The following is a 17,306-nucleotide window of genomic DNA, read 5'->3' on the forward strand; positions in this document are numbered from 1 at the left end:
GTCATCACAAAATTAACCCATCAAAACAATTGCCCAATATTCATTCCCTCCTCTCATCAAACACGCTTCTTCCTACTGTCCATCATCTCAGTAAATGGCAACTGCTCGGACCAAAAGCCCTGGACTCACCCCTGGTTACTCTCTTCTCACACCCTCCATCCAACCCACTAAGAAATCTCATCGACTCCACTTCCAAATGTGTCCACAACACACCACTTCTTACCAATTGCATTGGGTCCGGCAGCCTTTTTGCAGATAATCATTTTAAAACAATTTCTCATTTTTTATAGTAATTGAGCTAATCAGTTCTTCTACCATTTCTAAATTAATCTTAGCAATTTATATTTTCTTAGAAAGTTATCCTTTCAAACCAAATTTCCAAGTATCAATAAAGGATCTCAAATCACTTGCATTTGTGAGTCTACCTCTTTCCTCATTCAAAATTTTGTATATTTAGTGGAGACATTGTTCCATTCTTCCTAATTAGACCAAGTATTTTTCTATTTTAGTATTTTTTCCAATAAACTAGTTCTTGGGTTTATCTAGTCCATGATTTTCTTTCATTTTTTGCTTTTATTTATGCAGCGCTGTCCCCTGATTTCCTTGTACTTTTGTTGTTATTTCAATAGTTTTGGGGTTTTTTAGTTACATTCTTAGTTCACCAACTTTCATTGTCATTTGTAACAATGAAAGCATTTAGGGCTTTGCAATCACTCCTGAATACAACTGTGATTATATCTCTTAAACGTTTATGATTCTTACTCCCAACGTTATTGTCTGAATACTCTGCATGGGAAGCAGCGGGTGTGCACATGCAAGCTATTGAGAAGGGGGTTCCTTTCCAATTGGCTAGGTGTTTTTATGTTATTTGCCTATGTTATTTTAGGTTATTAAATTCTTGTGTTACAGCTCTGTGCTCATCATATGTAGCCTGTCTAATCATCTATTTTATGGAACTCATTGAGGATTCCTTTGTGGTTGCTTATAAGGTAATTTTTGGCGGGTGTCTCATAGGCCCTTGAAATGAATATGTATTTCCTGAAGCGTGAAGAGCTTGGTACTCGTGATTAAACATACATTATAAATTCAACTGTTCAGATATTTTATACTTTCTTTTACGATGTTAGATTTATCACGGATTTGGAGAAAATCAGTTAAAGTCTTTCATTACTGATTCGTTTCTTTCTATTTCATTTTCACAGTTTAAAAGTTTTATATATTGTGAATGTTCTGCTATTTGGTGTGTAACAGCTCCCCACTGTTGAAACTCCTTTACGATGGCACCATCACCACTGACTAACTTCCCAGGCTGCCCCACCGCCTGCTTTCAGCGTAAATTCTGTTCCAGATGACGGCGATACTGCAAGGCCCTCTCCTTCGCCAGCATTCGCCACTTATTTAATCTCCAGGAGTTATTTTGGTTTTAGTGGGGATCTTCGAAACTACATTTTAAATGTATTTAATGAGAAACCTAATCGTGAGCATTTACTGTCATATGTTTGATTTTTATCTCTGTTATTTTATTTTCTGTTTCTGGAAGTTTTCATGCTCCTGACTCTTTTATTTTCTTTTTTTTAAAACTATTCTTTGCTATCTGAACTTTTTCCCCAATCAGCTGAACACAATCCAATTTTTTACATATACTAATGGCTACTTTTAAAATTCGACTAGCACTTACTGCAACTATGTGCTCCTAATTATCAATATTGAGAATGGGCACGCCCGTCTCCGTTGGCATCCTGAATGAGGGCAATAATAGCAGGGCCTCTCTGACAGGGCGGGTTGGAGGGTAAAAGAGATGATTCATCTGAAGCTCTAAACTGCATGCAACATGCAGTTAAGGACTCTCGTGTCGGCTGTAACGGATGCAGGTGCCATTGCTGTTGTTACCTGTCCTCCATATGAAGTGAGGACATTAGCACAACCTGACTTTCTCCCGCCCCCCCCCCATCCCCACTCCCAGACACCCCCCACCTCCACTGCTTTGTTCTGTTACTACAAGTCATGGTATTTTTATTACTGCTAAGTCACTTCTAAATTATGTGTCATCTGTTTCATTACGTATTTATAACAGGTGAATTTTCTTTGTGAACTGTTTACAACAGTCACTTTTAACTCAACCGTGTTTAAATTATTCCAAGCGCAAGTCCTTTTAAGCTTCGTGTTTTCCATAGTTTCCAATCTTTTGTTTTCTCTGCTCGTGAATGCTAATTTGTCTGGCTTAAGCATACTTGGGTCATAGCTCCGTCTTGCATCGTTTCATATGATAGAAGAGAAAATCTGAAGTGAGCCTCGGGTTTCTCTCTCCGTGGATGACCCGTTCTCCTGCCTGCGGGCTTGGATGTCCTTCACTTGTGACACCCCAAGGTTCTGACAGGCCCCTTAAGAGGCTGGCAGGAGAAGAGGTGTCTCTTCTCACTAGGCTGACCCGACGCACGGGCCTCCCTTCCTCATTTAGCCCAGGAGCTCTCTTATCTTTGAAAGCTTCTGCTGTGGTCATTCTGAAGTCTTCTTTGGAACCCAATTCTTTCTTTAGATCGTCTCTACTACTATCTTCTCTACCGGTTTTCAACTCACTCCATTCCCTTGGTGTTCCGTGGAGTGTCACAAACCTGCTTCCCTGTCCCTGAGCAGCCTTTCTGCAGGGCTGCTTTCCTGGCATTTACCTTTCCCAGTTGTTTTAAATGCTCCTGGGCTGTCACTGTTCCTACAGATTCTTCCTTTCCAGATCCCTCCCTTCCTAGCCCCCTTGGATCATCTCAGCTCACCTTACTTTATATTTAGATATTTGTACACTAAAATTATATTTCTTCAAATTTATTGAGAGCACAGAGTAGAGAGCATGTAAAAATTACTTTTCATTCCAATAGTCAGTGTTTTTATAATTATGTTCTTCCTTTACTGCCTGAGTGTTCTAATCTCCACTCACTTTATGTTTTAGACGCTTCCCAGGCCCCATATTATTGGTGTGTGTTTTATGTTCCTTCATTTCTAAATGAAAAGAGGTTTTTAAGATCTGGAGTTTGTGCTTAAATATAGTGAGGAAAGTCCCCTGTGATCACTTTAGTATCCATGTGGCTGTTGTTCAAGTCCTTGTATTATACCTTAAGCTAGACGGGAGGTCGTGTAAGTTTATAGCATTCGCTGAGTGATACAACAGCCTCAGGATCACATGAAATAAGCAAATAGTAAATCCCCAATAAGTGCCAGCCATGACTGTATTAGAGCATCAGCACCGTAGATGAATTTGACTCCAGAAACATTTAAATCCATCCACCGTAAACATAGTCGGTGGGTGAAGTCAAAGGTGAATGACAAACTGAGAAAAATATTTACCACACAAATGGCAGAGTTTTTATAAATCTGTAAAACATTTACATATTAATAAAAGATCTATAACTTACTAGAAAAACTGATTCCGTTTTGAGCATTTAGTTTCTGCCCATGTGAGGCACATAAATTGGCTTATAAACATGTAAAAATACATTTGGCTCTACTGATAATTAAGAAATTGTTGAAAGTTTATAAATCTTTTTTTTTTTTTTTTACCTATTACCTAAAATTAATTACAGGGTGGGGCAAAAGTAGGTTTACGGTTGTTTATATGAAAAATAATGCAATAATTGATAAATAAGAATATAAGAATAAACTCTGTGTTTCATGTATTCATAACTGTACTCACAACACATATGTGGACAACTAATTTATGACGAGGGAGTCAAAAACATCCAATGGAGAAAGGAAAGTTTCTTCAGTTAATGGTGTTGGGAAAACTGGACAGCCACGTGCAAAAGAGTGAAACTAGGCCACTATCTTATACCATACACAAAAATTAACTCAAAATGGACGAAAGACTTGAATGTAAGACCTGAAACCATAGAATATGTAGAAGAAAACATAGGTGCCAAGCTTCTGGATATCAGTCTTAGAGATATTTTTGTGGATTTGACTTCAACAGCAAGGGAAACAAAAAGGAAAATAAATAAAAATAGAAGGACTAATGGAAATAGAACATCACCATTAGGCAAACACCAGGTAATAAGATTTTTAGGCAAGAATCATCAATGGATGTTGAAATGAGAGGGCAGACATCTGATGACAAACAGGATATTTGCATAATCGCAAAGTATTTTCCGCACGTGAAACTTGTTCATTATAAAGCGAATACTAGTAATTTTACATTGGAACAACCTGGCAAATATCACCTCACCCAGAGAACAAAGTGAACATCACCCGTAATGGGACATACTGACGTCAGGTACTTCCTAATAGGCTACACTGGGAATGCATCACTTTTGTCCTACTCTTACCAAAAATATATAACTTCAATCTAACAGAGAGAAAGCGTCAGACAAACCCAAGTTAAAGGACATCCTACAAAATACTGGCTAGTAGAGCTTCCAGTCAAGACGGCAGCATAGGTAAACACGGTTCTCAGAACCTCCCACAGCCATATCAAAATTATAACTAAGCTGTAGAATAACCATCACTTAGAACCACCTGAAACCTAGTTGAACAGAAATCCTACACCTGAGGATAAAAAGAAGCCACAGAGACTGGTAGGAAGGACAAAGAAGCAGAGCAGGCCGGTCCCACACCCGTGTGGCAGATAAAAACCAGGAGAGACTTTTCCAGCCCCGCATCTAGCCCCCCAGCCCAGGGTTCCAGAGCTGGGAAGAGAAGTCCCCATGATCTGTGGCTATAAAAACCAGCAGGATGGTGGCTGAGCTAGACAGAGGGCTGCTGGAGGCCCAGGCAGTTCCCCCTAAGGGGCCCACACATGGACTTACCTGAACTCATTGCTCTAACCTCCAGGGCCGGGCGGCAGCTCGAAAGGCACCAGGGACATCTGCGGAGGAAGTGAGTTGTCTGGCATCAGAAGGAGGCCTGGAGGGGCAGCTTTCTCCCAGACAGAAGTGCTGGCAGAGGCCAATGTTCCTTTGCTGAGCCCTCCCCCCCCAGAACCAGCAGGCCAGTGCCATACCTGAGACTCCATCAGCCTGGCTGGCTGGCTCAGTTCATCTGCCCTGCTGATTCCCGGAGGCCCTGCATCACCCAGCTTATGGGCCAAATCCAAGCGCTTTCCAGTGGCTCTTCCTACAAAAGGCCTGTCTCACCTCAGGCTTTGGACTTCCCTAAAATCACTCAAAGGTTCGCAAACCCCAGATAAGCTACATCTGGCCTCAGCATGCCCCTACATCTTGCTAAGTGGCCACAGGCTTGATTAAATGCTCCAATCAAAAGACATATGGATGAAACAACACCCATATGTACGCTGTCTACAAGAGGCTCACTTCCAAGCAAAAGACACAGATAAAAGTAAAGGGGTGGACAAAGATATCCCATTAAAATGGAAACAAATGAACACAGCTCAACCAACCCTGGGGTAGCAACACTTATACCAGACAAAATAAACTTTAAAACAAAAAAGGCTATAACAACAGACAGAGAAGGGCCCAGCAGTCCCACTTCTGGGTGCTTACCTGAAAAACCCCAAAACACTAAATCAAAAAGACAGATACGCCCATGTGTTCACTGCCGCATTGACAAGAGCCGGGATAGGAAGCTGCCTGAGTGCCCACCAGCAGCTGAGCGGGTCAGGGAGAAGAGGTGCATGTGTACAGTGGCATAGGCTTCAGCCGCCGAAGAATGAAAGCTTTGCATCGGCAACGCGGGCGCACCTGGAGGGCACTGCTGCCTGAAATAAGGCAGACAGAGGAAGACAAGTGTCAGATGGTCTCACTTATATGTGGAATCTAAAAAACAAAATAAACAAGCAGAGCAGAAATAGACTCACAGATACTGAGAACATTTTGACGGTTGCCAGGTGGGAAGGGGGTTCGGGGGATGGGTGAAAAGGGTGAAGGGATTAAGGAGTACACATTGGTAGGGAACAGTCATAGGGATGTAAAGAACAGCATAGGAAATACAGTTAATGTTGTAATAACTATGCCCAGCCGGGCGTGGCTCAGAGGCTGAGCATCGACCTAGGATCCAGTAGATTGTGGTTCGATTCCCGGTCAGGGCACAGGCCCGGGTTGCGGGCTCAATCGCCAGTCGGGGGCTTGCAGGAGGCAGCCAATCAATGACTCTCTCATCATTGATGTTTCTATCTCTCTCTCCCTCTCCCTTCCTCTCTCTGAAATCAATAAGATATATTTAAAAATAAATAAATAAACCGAGCCTGGATTCCTCTTGCTGCTCTGATTCTCCAAGCAGCCTTTGAAGCTGCAAGCTGTCTAATCAAAAAGCATTTACTAGGTACCTGTAAATCTAAGCTTTAGAGGTGTTCCAAGGGCTTTGAAAATTAAAAGCCAAGGATCACACACAGTGTAGGAGATACACAAAGGATTCAGCATATACGTTGACTTTATTAGCCATGTTTTTCAAGACATCAATATTATAATACAAAATATCAGAACCAGGCTATGGGAAAGGTCTCCAGATGTGAACTCAGAAGCTTGGATTCAAGTTCTGCTCCTGCCTCTAATTATCTAATGTATGTGAAAATAACTTAGAGATAGGAAACCAGTTGATTAAGGGCCTGAACTCGATGCAGTGCCCTCAGCTTTCAGCCTTATTTTTCCCCTCTCACACTCTTCCAGTTTGGTTGGTTGGAACTTTGTTTGTTGCCTCTTAACAACATTTTGGGCATATGTCATAGCTTTCATTGTTGATCATAAGAATCTCATCGTCAGGTATTAAAAGTTGAGTCCATCTGAAGCAAAATGTTAGTCTGATAGTTAATTCACTGCTGTTCCCCTCATTCCCCCCAACCTACTTCTTGCCTCGATCCACAGACACCCCAGCTCAGGCCTAGCCCTTGGGCTGAGAACCTGCATTGGGAAAATGAGCTGTGGTCTGTTCTTTCACGCAGACCCCACCTTTAACACTACTATAGTCGCCCACTTCTGAATCAACAGGGAATTTTACAAACAAGAGCTCTAGGACTCAATCATGTCCCCCCTCGGATAGGTGATGAGTAGAGCAGAACCTTCCCAATGCTCCTGGGGCTAATGTGACTGCTGAGAGGCCTATGGGCCTGTGAAACACCTCAGCCTTCCTCCACACCTCAGTGAGCATCCTATGGCATAGCATCCAGCCTGCAAGCCTTGCAGGTCCTCCACCAACCAGCAACGCCACAGGTCCCCGCTCTGCACAGCCTTCAGCTGCCCGCTGCAATATTCCCTCTAGGCCAGTCTTAGAAATATGTGCCTGAGAGCCCCAAGGAGGCATTACAGAACTCATCCGATCTGCTCAAACCTCTTCAGGCTGCCTGGCATGTTGTAATGAACTGCTCAAGAATGTAGCAGAGGGAAAATTTTCTGGAACTCTCTGGAGGATGCTGTGGTGAGCAGTTTTTCTTATGGTTAAGTTTACTTGCACTTTAGAACTTGTCACACCTGCATTCACTCTTTCAATATTTATTGAGCACCTATCACGTGCCAGGCTTTCTGAGTTTAACCCACTCACTGGTCTTGTCCGACCACCACTGCAGCTCTTCTACCTTGACTGTGTGTCACCGCATCTCCCTGCCCCCTTTCAACTTGACGAATGGAACTTTTCCTTTGGTTCCAGGATTCAGGGTCAATAGGAATACACTCATCTGTTTGCAGACTGGCCTGTTGCATGCTGGGGCTGCACAGGAGAGAAAGCCCCAGTCCACCCGCAGGGAAGGTCAGGCAAGATGCCAAAGAGAAGTTAAGCAGTTAAGGAGAATCAGGCGTTTCCCACATACACTGAATTAGGCATCTTCCAGGATTGAAATGAGGTCATCAGAGAACATTCGATAAGCAAATGTCCAAATGTCGTCTCATCCTGGGTGCCCGTAGGCACTGAAGGCCTTTGAAAATCCTTGAAAATCTGGGGGCTGGTCTTAGTGTGTCTGTGTGCCTGGGGTGGAGGAGGGGTGAACAGACATAATGGTGGGCAGGTGGGTGCCCACATCCATCAGGAAGGGTCGTACATCCCACAGAAAGGAGCCTGGATATAACCTAGAAGCAAGGGGGCCATCAAAGTGCTTCAACAGTCGAGTTACATGTTTTAAAGTTGATTCATCCATCAAAGTTTGAAAGAATGTCTCTGACTACTCCAGCCCCCATTGATAGCTCTCCTTTCTGACATATTGGAGCAGGCAGCAATCAAAACACTCCACTTCTCACTTGATAATACAAATATAGGGTCTTGTGTCACCCTCGGACAGTTTTAAGCATTGCTACTTGTCTCCAGAATTAGATCTTCAATTTCCTCTGAGTAGACGCTGTTGCCAAGTCTTGTTCCCTCACTGTGCCGACCTGCCCGAGTTGGAGGGAACTTAGCAGCCGCTGAGCTCATCCTGTCCACTAACTGATGGAACCCAAGCCAAGGAGCTTGAGGGCCCTGCCCAAGCCACACAGCTCACGGTGGGGAGCGTGCAATTGGTCATATGCAATAACTGTTGCTTTACCGATATATTCATTAACAACCGGTTTTTGCGGCTGATTGTGACAGAGCCAGGTAGATGCAAGAAGACGATATCGGACTTGAAGCCTCCATCTAAATTGAATCAAATCAGGAGCTGGAATGTATCATGCTTGCCTTAGAGGAAATGAGGCTGTGGATGGGTACAAATGTCGGTGAGGAAGTTAGTCTTCATCACAGTTATTATATGTCTAAAGACCCCAATACTCACTCCCTGCCCGCAGGGCCCTGTGTAAAATATTTGGGCGAGTGTGGGAAGAGCTCTGACAAACCACAGCCTAACCAGGAATAGAAGCGAATCTGCCTGGCTGATGGGGTGTGAAGGGAGCTGGGTTCCGAGGCAACTTACAGGAACTGTTCTGCTTGCTACAGCGTGACAAATAACCTACTTGCTTGTCCTATATCGATTTGATAATGATTCAGGAAAACCAAAGGAAAGAACGAGCATTTCGAGCAAAGGCACAGCCCTCTTTGAGAACATCTAAAATGTGAAAAAGAAAAAATTGTTCATCTTAATATCAAAGACGTAGATCACATATGGGCATCCAGGATGAGACAGACGTTTGGACATTTGCTTATCGAATGTTCTCTGATGACCTCATTTCAATCCTGGAGCGAAAGCCAGCGCGTTACTGGTGTGGTCTTCAATAGCGAAGGATATGCCCGTAGAGGCGACGTCATGGTTCATGTCAACAGGCAGGAAACTGAGCTGGCATGGTGACTACGCCTCCCGGTTTGTGCCTGCGTGGGCTGAGACGCGTTTGCTCTCGGACCTCCCCCCTTCCCCACACAGTGCAGACTTTAGATCCTGACTGTAATGATCAATTGCGTGCTGGTTAATTAACTTTATGGGCCACTGCAGAACAGACTGGTAAATCGATAGGCACGCCAGCACAGCCACCTTCCGGCTGTAACTCTCTGTGTCCATCGCTCTGATGACGCCTGATTTCCGCTCTCCCCCAACGCATTGCCGTCGAAGCGCTTCTCAACACACAGCCACGTGGATGCCTGCTGAAACCCCGGCTGGCTCCCAAGCACACTAAGCAGGGGGCTTCCAGCAGGAAGAGGTCAGGGGGGAAACCTTCTTCTGCAAGTCTGTTTGGCTGAAGGGGCTTTGGAGTTAAAGACGCCCACATGTGGATCTTCCTTCTGCAACCGACTAGCCATTTAACTCTGGGCTTTGGTTGTCTCACAGGTAAAATGAGCTGACACCCTGAAGTGGACCCGCTTGCTGCCCTCCCGTCCTTCCACCGGGCCTTGCTCTAGTCTGTCCCCTCTCTGCTCTCTGAAACAGCTCGTGTATCTTCTCTCCCTTCCAGCTTCCACCATCTCCCCCCTCCACTTCCCCTCTTCTGCTCACTCAGGAGACAGGCTTGTTTCCGTTTTCATGGATGAAAAGAGAAGCAATCATAAGAAAGATCCAACCAGCACCGACTGTTTCCTTCTGCATCTCTTGAATCTGCCTCATCCCGATTTAGAGTCAATCCTTCCTCCTCGCTGCACCCCTCGCCTCTCCTCTGCTCAGGGATATCACTGCAGCATTTCCCCCCTTCTCTCCCGAGTCCTTAAAAACACGCTGAAATAATCTCCCACTTAAACAATACACAACATGCTGGAATGATCTCCCATCTTTAAACAGTACAAAAGAGAAAGCCTCTCCTGAGGCTGCATGCCCCCCAGACTGCTTCTTCTTACCGGCCCCCTTCGCAGCAGAGCCCCCTGCTCTGCCCGCACACACCTCCCCTCCAGCCCTTCTTTCCCGAAACCTTATCAGTGGGGTTTTCAGCCCCACCGCCTCGCGGAATAGGGTAAGGTCCTGTTGAGGCTCCCACCGAGGCCTCCCCAAGACATTCCCTCAGCCGGCCCGACAGCCACCCCCTCCACTCCCGTGGCTCGGGACCCGCCCTCCCCGACTGCCACCCCCTCCACTCCCGTGGCTCGGGACCCGCCCTCCCCGGTGCCGCCCGTCGCTCCGGCTCCCCCGAGTCATCTTCTGCCCCTGGGCTCCAGAGCATCCCTCTCTCTACTCCTTCTTCCTTCCGCATGAGCCCCTCCTTCTCACATTTCTCTGTTTGTCCTTAATCTCCTTGCCGTCCAAATTGTTTGTTCTTAATCTTCCTGATGTGCAGGGCTCTGTCCTCAGATCGCTTCTCTTGAGTGTCCGCATCACTACATAGTGATCTCATCCAGTCTCACGGCGTCACATGCCATCTACATGCTCGTGACTCCCCACTGTGTTACGGCAGCTTGGACCTGTCCTCCAAGTCCCAGAATCGGATATTTAACTGCCTGTTGGGCAGCAAAACTTGAATTCAAAGCAAGCGTTTCAAACTTAGCTTACCCAAAACTCTGCTCTGACCCCCGTTCCGCTCCCTACACCAGTGTCCTTCCTTTCAGTAAGTGGCCCCCACTCACCCAGTTGCTCAAGTCGAAACTCTTGAAATCATCATTGCCTCCCCTCTTTTCCTCATACTCTACCTCCAGCTCCTCAACAAACCCAGCTGGTTCTACCTTCAAATTGCGCCCCAAATGCACTTATTCTTACTATATTTGGACAAGCCAGAATTACTTCTCACCAGGATACTTGCAAGTCTCCCAACCGGTCTCCCTGCTCCCATCACGCTCTCCTGTAGTCTACTTTCCACACAGTAGCCAGAGTAACCCTTTTAAAAGAAGGGTCAGGCCCTGTCCCCCTTAGGATAAACTCCAAAGCCCTTGCTCTGTCCTGCAAATTCCAGCATGAGGCTGGCCCTTGACCTCTCTGCTTTATCTCCCTCATTTCTCAGTTCCAGACACACTGACCTCTTACAGATCCTCAAACACACCCATCTTGCTCTCCTGTAGGGGCTCTTGCCCTTGGTTTCCCCAATACCCAGGAGGCTCTTCTCCAAAGTAGCTCCCTCCCTCACTTCCTTTGTGTCCCTGCTCCAGTGTCACCTGTCTGAGAAGCCCTGTTCGCCACCTTTTAAAGCCTGGCTCTGCTTTTATTCTCTTCATATCCCTTATCCCTACCCAAATTTATATTATTATTTTATATTTTTGATTACTTATTTATTTTCTATCTCTACCCACTAGACATTAAAACCTTAAGAAGAATTTTACTTTTTTTTTTATTGCTGCATCCCCAAAGCCAAGGGCTAGGTCTGACTCAGAGTAGTAGCCCAATAAGTATTTATTGAATGAATTATTTTAATGAATGAAGGAAGGATCCTCTAGTCATAGGCTTACTGGGATGATTACGGGAAGGAAACTATTTAGAGCAGGTTTTAGCACATGGTAAAGTACTCGAGAGTAGCTGTTCCTTTCACCATTATTATTAAAAATAGAATGGATGGGCGGTGGCAGTGGTGTATGGAAGCTAATCATTTTGCAACATCTGCTATTATCAGGCGTTGCTTCTATTTCTGCGCTTCGTATGTTCCCATCTGGCCTCTGCTCTTTTAGGGATAATTGGAGAAAGCATGTCCCTTTGAGCTCACTGCTCGGAATTTTTAACTTGTAGGCATTTCTCTGAAGCTGTCCACTTGAATAAGAAATGTCACATTGGCTACCAGGGAAAATTCTCAAGCTCTAGAGGCAGGCAGGCTCTGAAGGTCTGACAGAATTTCCAGCTACATCTCTCAGGGCAGAGTCTTCATTGACAAAATCTTGGCAGATTCTTTAACTTCCTGGTCACTTTAATTTATTAAAATCTGTCTAAGATAAAGTTCCAATCTCACCAAGTCTCCTTCCCTCCAGCACCAGGCCAGCATATAGCCAGAAGGACCTGAAGTGCAGAAGGTCTGTTCTGCTCCTTTGCTGCTTCCAGGTCCTCACCTCGGTGTGGCTCAGGCTCAGAGACTGATTGTCTCATTCCTCTGTCTCAGGTACATTCATTTGCTGGAGATGGAGGGTCCACCTCCAAATAAGTGCTGTGCTCCCAGGGGCTCCTGGCTCCAGTCTCCTACATCTGTCAGGATGTGCTAAGTTATGTACGGTAACAACTCCAGAATAACTCAGGAGCACCTCCCTCTTCCTGCTTCTTCCACAGCCCCAGCTCCTCTGGCGGGTTTGGGCTGTAGGGCAGAGGGAAAGCGACAAGAGAAAAGTCTTGGCTGGCCCACTCTTTCTGACCTTCCTATGAATGATGGTGCTGCTTCTCTGGCTAGCCCTTTCTGGCTGGTGGTGCCCCATTGCTGGCCCCAGTGGGGCTTCTCTAGAGGGCCCTGCAGGGCCTCCCCTCTGTACAGTTACCTGAAGTGGAGAGTTGGCCTCACATGGCCACCATCAACTTCAAATGAGCAACAAAGTACATTCCCATCACGTGCTAGGAAAGTGGGGTGAACAGCATTGTCTTGTGTACACACAATGGACACCCAACTTAATGGTTTAAAAGACTAGCCATCTCTTTAGTTGATGGTTCTGTGGGTTGACAATTTGAGCGGGACTCAGCTGCACAGTCCTTCTGCTCTCATCTACACTCCTGTAGCCCTTGCAGGGAGGCAGGTGGCTCTGCTTCTGGGGTCTCACTTGAGTGATGGAAAGTGACTGGGCCATGTGTCTCCCATCATCTTTCAGGCCGAGCTGGGCTTGTTCATATGGCAGTTTGGCATATTTCCAAGATGGATGGCAGAAGCATGGGAGGCACCTTGAGGCCTGGGCTTGGAACTGGCTGAGAGTCGCTCTGCCACTTTCTACTGATCAAATTCCCAAAAACCAACAAGATTCAAGGAGTGGGAAACATGCTCCGCCTTTGATGGGAGGAGCTGTAAAGTCACATTGCAAATGGCGAAAGGTAGAAAATTACGGCATTTTTGAAGTCTACTGCCCAGCACTGAAGAGCATCACGTCTTTCTGATCTTCTTAGGGAGAAGTTGGGGGACTGACGCAGAGGTGGCTAGGCTTGGCAGCCCAGATCAACTACTTTATGTGTCCTGTAGGGGGGTTGACCACACTTGATGCAGGCCTTTATTAGAATAATGTGCTTAGAATCTTTTGTCTGCAGCTTTAGGCCATGGTCATCCATTCCAGGCAATAGGCCAAGTCCCTATGAATGTTCAATTACAAAAGGAACCATCTAAAAGGCAAAGTGACCTATTGCATGTCAGGCAGCTATTAAGTGGTTCATTTCTTTTATCTGGGCAGAGGGAAAACTGTGTACTAAGGGCTGGTGATAAAAATGCATTGTAAAGCCCTGGCCAGTGTGGTTCAGTTGGTTGGGCATTGCCCTGTGCACCGAGAGGTCGCCAGTTCAGTTCCCAGTCAGGGCACATACCTGGGGCTGTGGGCTTGATCCCCAGTGGGGGCTTGCAAGAGGCAGCCAATCCATATATTGCTCTCACATCAATGTTTCTCTCTCTCTCTCCCTCTCCCTTCTTCTCTCTCTAAAATAAAAATCAAGACAAAAATGCATAGTAAATACCAGAGACTTTTTAAAGGCCACTGTGGCTGGGATGAACAGAGCAAGGTAGACAGTAGTGCAAGCTGTCATTGGGATCCAGAATTGGCCAGTCGCTGGAGCCCATGACAATGAGCTTTTCTTTAAATTTAAGAACAAAGGAAACTTCATGAAGGACTTTAAACACATGCTCACACCGGTGTTTCCAAAAGACCCGTCTAGCTCCACTGTGAGGACTGGATTGGAGGTTCAGACTGGATCAAACCCAGACTTTTGGAAGCTAGAACTTTTCCAAGCCTCCTTGTGAGTCCCAAAGGCAAAGGAAAAATGGCCTAGTTTGCCAAATGGCCAACAACAAGCAGCAGGGTAAGGGGAAGAGCAGAGAATGTCAAATAGATAATTCCACAGTGCCCACCTCAAACACATACACACAGAGAGAGACACCTGAGCACACAAAGGTTACTCACCCATATGATTTAGACCCAAGCAGGCCTGAGAGTTTCTGGTTTGTGTTCTCTGGATGGTTAAGCCAGATTGATTCTGAGTCTGACAGTGGCCTCTCCTGCTTCGCTCTGTAAAGAAACAAACGGCTGCTAAGTGACCATGAGACAGAAAGGCTGGCAGAGGCTTGGGCATTACAGACCCAGCCTCTGAGCCCAGGAGTTTGTACATGTGATATTTCCACAATTCAAATTCAAAAGGCAAATGGTGTCGAAGCGCAGTGTCATGGGATATTTTGACAGCACATTAGAGGGACCTCAAGGAGGAAGGGAGGGGGAGTAGGGGCAGAAGCTGACTTTCATTGAGGCTGGCGGTCTGGGATTTGTACCCCTGCATCGCCTCTTACTAAGTATGGGAAGGCCCTGGGCAGGGGACATCACTTTGAACACCCTCTTTCTGCAGTCTGGCTTGGCAGGGGTGGGCTGCTGAGTTCCCTCTGGGCACTGGCATCAGCCCACCCACAAAGGGACATCTATGCCCCTCTGGGAGGGCTGAGGGGGTCGTGGGGACAGTGCAGTGCATGGAGCGGCCGCCACCCCCTGCATGAGTCTGCACGATCGATCGTAAGAGCGTCTGTTCTGTCGTTGCATTGCAGCTCCAGAAACTAAAACGATCACTTTCTTTCAAGACCAAGAGTCTACGGAGCAAAAGTGCTGACAACTTCTTCCAGAGAACCAACAGCGACGCGAAGCTGCAAGGGGACGTGCTGGCTGAGGTCAGCCCCAGCTCTAGCCCACTCCCCGCCCCCGGAAGCCTGACGTCCACTCCCACCAGGGCTGGCTTGCACCCAGGCAACAGCAAGGCCCATGCCTTCCAGGAACACATCTTCAAGAAGCCCACTTTCTGTGACGTCTGCAACCACATGATTGTGGGTAAGTCTTTCCCCCACCACCTCCTCCAGGTCCCAGCATCCCCTGGAGAGCCAAGGGAGAGCCGTGTAGCATGGGTCCCGTTTCCTGCAGACAGACTGCACCTCAGAGGGGTACACGCAGGAAGATTGTTTGGGGGGAACAATATTTGTGAAAAGGTGAGGGAAGCAGGTAACAAAACCTTCAGCCCATCCTCCAGGGAGCTTTAAACCTTTGTAGTCCAACTTGCATTGAGGCTGGAGGTCTGGGATTTGCTCTCCTGCATCACCTCTCACTAAGCATGGGAAGGCCCTGGGCAGGGGACATCACTTTGAACAAAACAGCTCTTTTTAGCCAAGGCCAATTAGCAGATGGGGAATTAGTAGGAGGCAACCAAAATGCTGGGCACTGGGGGATAAGTGGTTCAGTTTTGCAGGGGGACCTAAGTGAGCATCCCAGCATCCACCACAGTGCGCATGGGCCGTCTATCTGCGGTAGTCTGGAGATAGGGGACCTCAATGAGTTACTGGTGAATGACCCAGACAGACAGGTGTGGGGGGGGATGATTCTGGAGATAGGGGACCTCAGGGAAGTACTGAACCAGGCAGAAAATATGGTTCGGCCACCATTACAACCCTGGACCCTGAGAGAACTCACGGGGCCTCAGAGAAAAGGTGGTAGCCTGAGAGTCTTAGGGGTTGTACCCAGATGGAGAGAATGACCTATACAATGTCCCAGTTAGAAGGCAAATGTATGCCATTCAGAGCCACAGACACAGAGATTCCACTATTCACACTCCCCTACATCTCCCATGTCTGATATTCTTTGAAATGAAACCTGGAACATCTGTTGCTTCCCAAAGAAGCCAATGCCTTTCATCACTGAACTTGAACTGGTGGTTTCCAACATGGCCAGGAAGGCAGAATTCTGCAACTCCCTTCACCTTTGACCAAGATCCATTTAAGGGGTGGGATATTCAAAATGGGGAGCAATGTCAGCCCTTCTTGTGACCGTACATACAGGGCTATCTTCATCTCCAGAAAACCATTGTCTACTCACAATCTCATTATCTCGTCACTATTATTTGTGCAATTCCTTCAGACAGGCCAAATTTAGGATCAGTGTTTGTGTCAGTCAGAAATTTCCACAGTAATACTGTGTAACAAATACTCTCAAACTCTAGCGCTTAAAGTAGCTTTTACTCTCACTCAGGCATCTTCAGGTCAGTTGGGGCTTGGCTGATCCAGACTCAGCTGCTACCTCTTCTCTCTATTCCTATTTCTCACTCTTTCCCTGGACCAGCGGGCTAGCTACGTCATGGCGAGGACAGGTGGAAGCATACAAATCTTCTTAAGGTTTTGGGTTGGAGGTGACACGTCCCTTCTCCTGGCATTCCACATGGGCCAAGCCCATGTCAAGGGATTTGGAGAAGTGCACTCTGCCTCGGTACCAGGGACTTCAAAGCCACCTGGCCAAGGGCATGGGTACAGGGAGGGGTGAAGGATGGGGTCAATAATTCAACCTACTACGGTGCTGAGGACGGCCTCTGGATTCGAACCTGTTTGGTTCGGTAGATTCTGCTGAGCCTTGGAGTCACACCACCCCTCAAATTCACTTCTCCACCTGGAAGCGATGCCCGGCATCTGGCTGCGCATGGTGGGGAGGAGGCCTCACCATGATCTGCACCCAGAATTTGGAGGCAGTTTGGCTTCCAGCTCCGTTTTTGTGCCTGTCTCCCTAGGTTCCGAGTGTGACGCGCCCCTTTAATTTCCACCAGGCCTTTTCAAGACAGCGCTATTCATAACCCCTAAGCAGGTGATGCTGAGTCTCTATTTTAAATCTCATTGGGACCAGTGTGAAAAGACAAACAGAACACATGTTTTTAAAGTGAGTAAGGGAAATGAGTTCACCTCTGAAGAATGTCACCAGCATTACCCTAAAGAGACTTCTAGGTACACCTCAAGCACAGCAACAACTGTGAAAGACTTCTGTTTGAAAAATCACGGACAGCATGCCCCGTGCTGAAGAGGATTGCACTATACTTTTATCAGAATTAAATTTATATCATAGCTGCCTTTTTATCTTAAGGAAGGGGGAGAGGAAATAGTCAACAAGGCATG

The 17,306-nt window shown here is 46.6% G+C and overlaps 1 protein-coding gene across 2 annotated transcripts in view; it reads left to right on the forward strand.

Annotated features, from left to right (window-relative positions):
- The window catches only part of STAC (SH3 and cysteine rich domain), an 81,574-nt gene that overhangs the window by 16,152 nt on the left and 48,116 nt on the right, over window positions 1-17,306 (forward strand). The window contains exon 2 of one of the 2 annotated variants that reach the window (XM_081159813.1): window positions 14,967-15,210. In XM_081159813.1, the coding sequence (XP_081015939.1) occupies window positions 14,967-15,210 (244 nt within the window). Of the gene's footprint in view, window positions 1-14,933; window positions 15,211-17,306 lie in introns of both variants that reach the window. The other variant, XM_081159812.1, reaches the window with a different exon arrangement.

Source organism: Miniopterus schreibersii, assembly GCF_964146895.1.
Source record: "Miniopterus schreibersii genome assembly, chromosome: 15".
Lineage (NCBI taxonomy): Eukaryota > Metazoa > Chordata > Mammalia > Chiroptera > Miniopteridae > Miniopterus > Miniopterus schreibersii.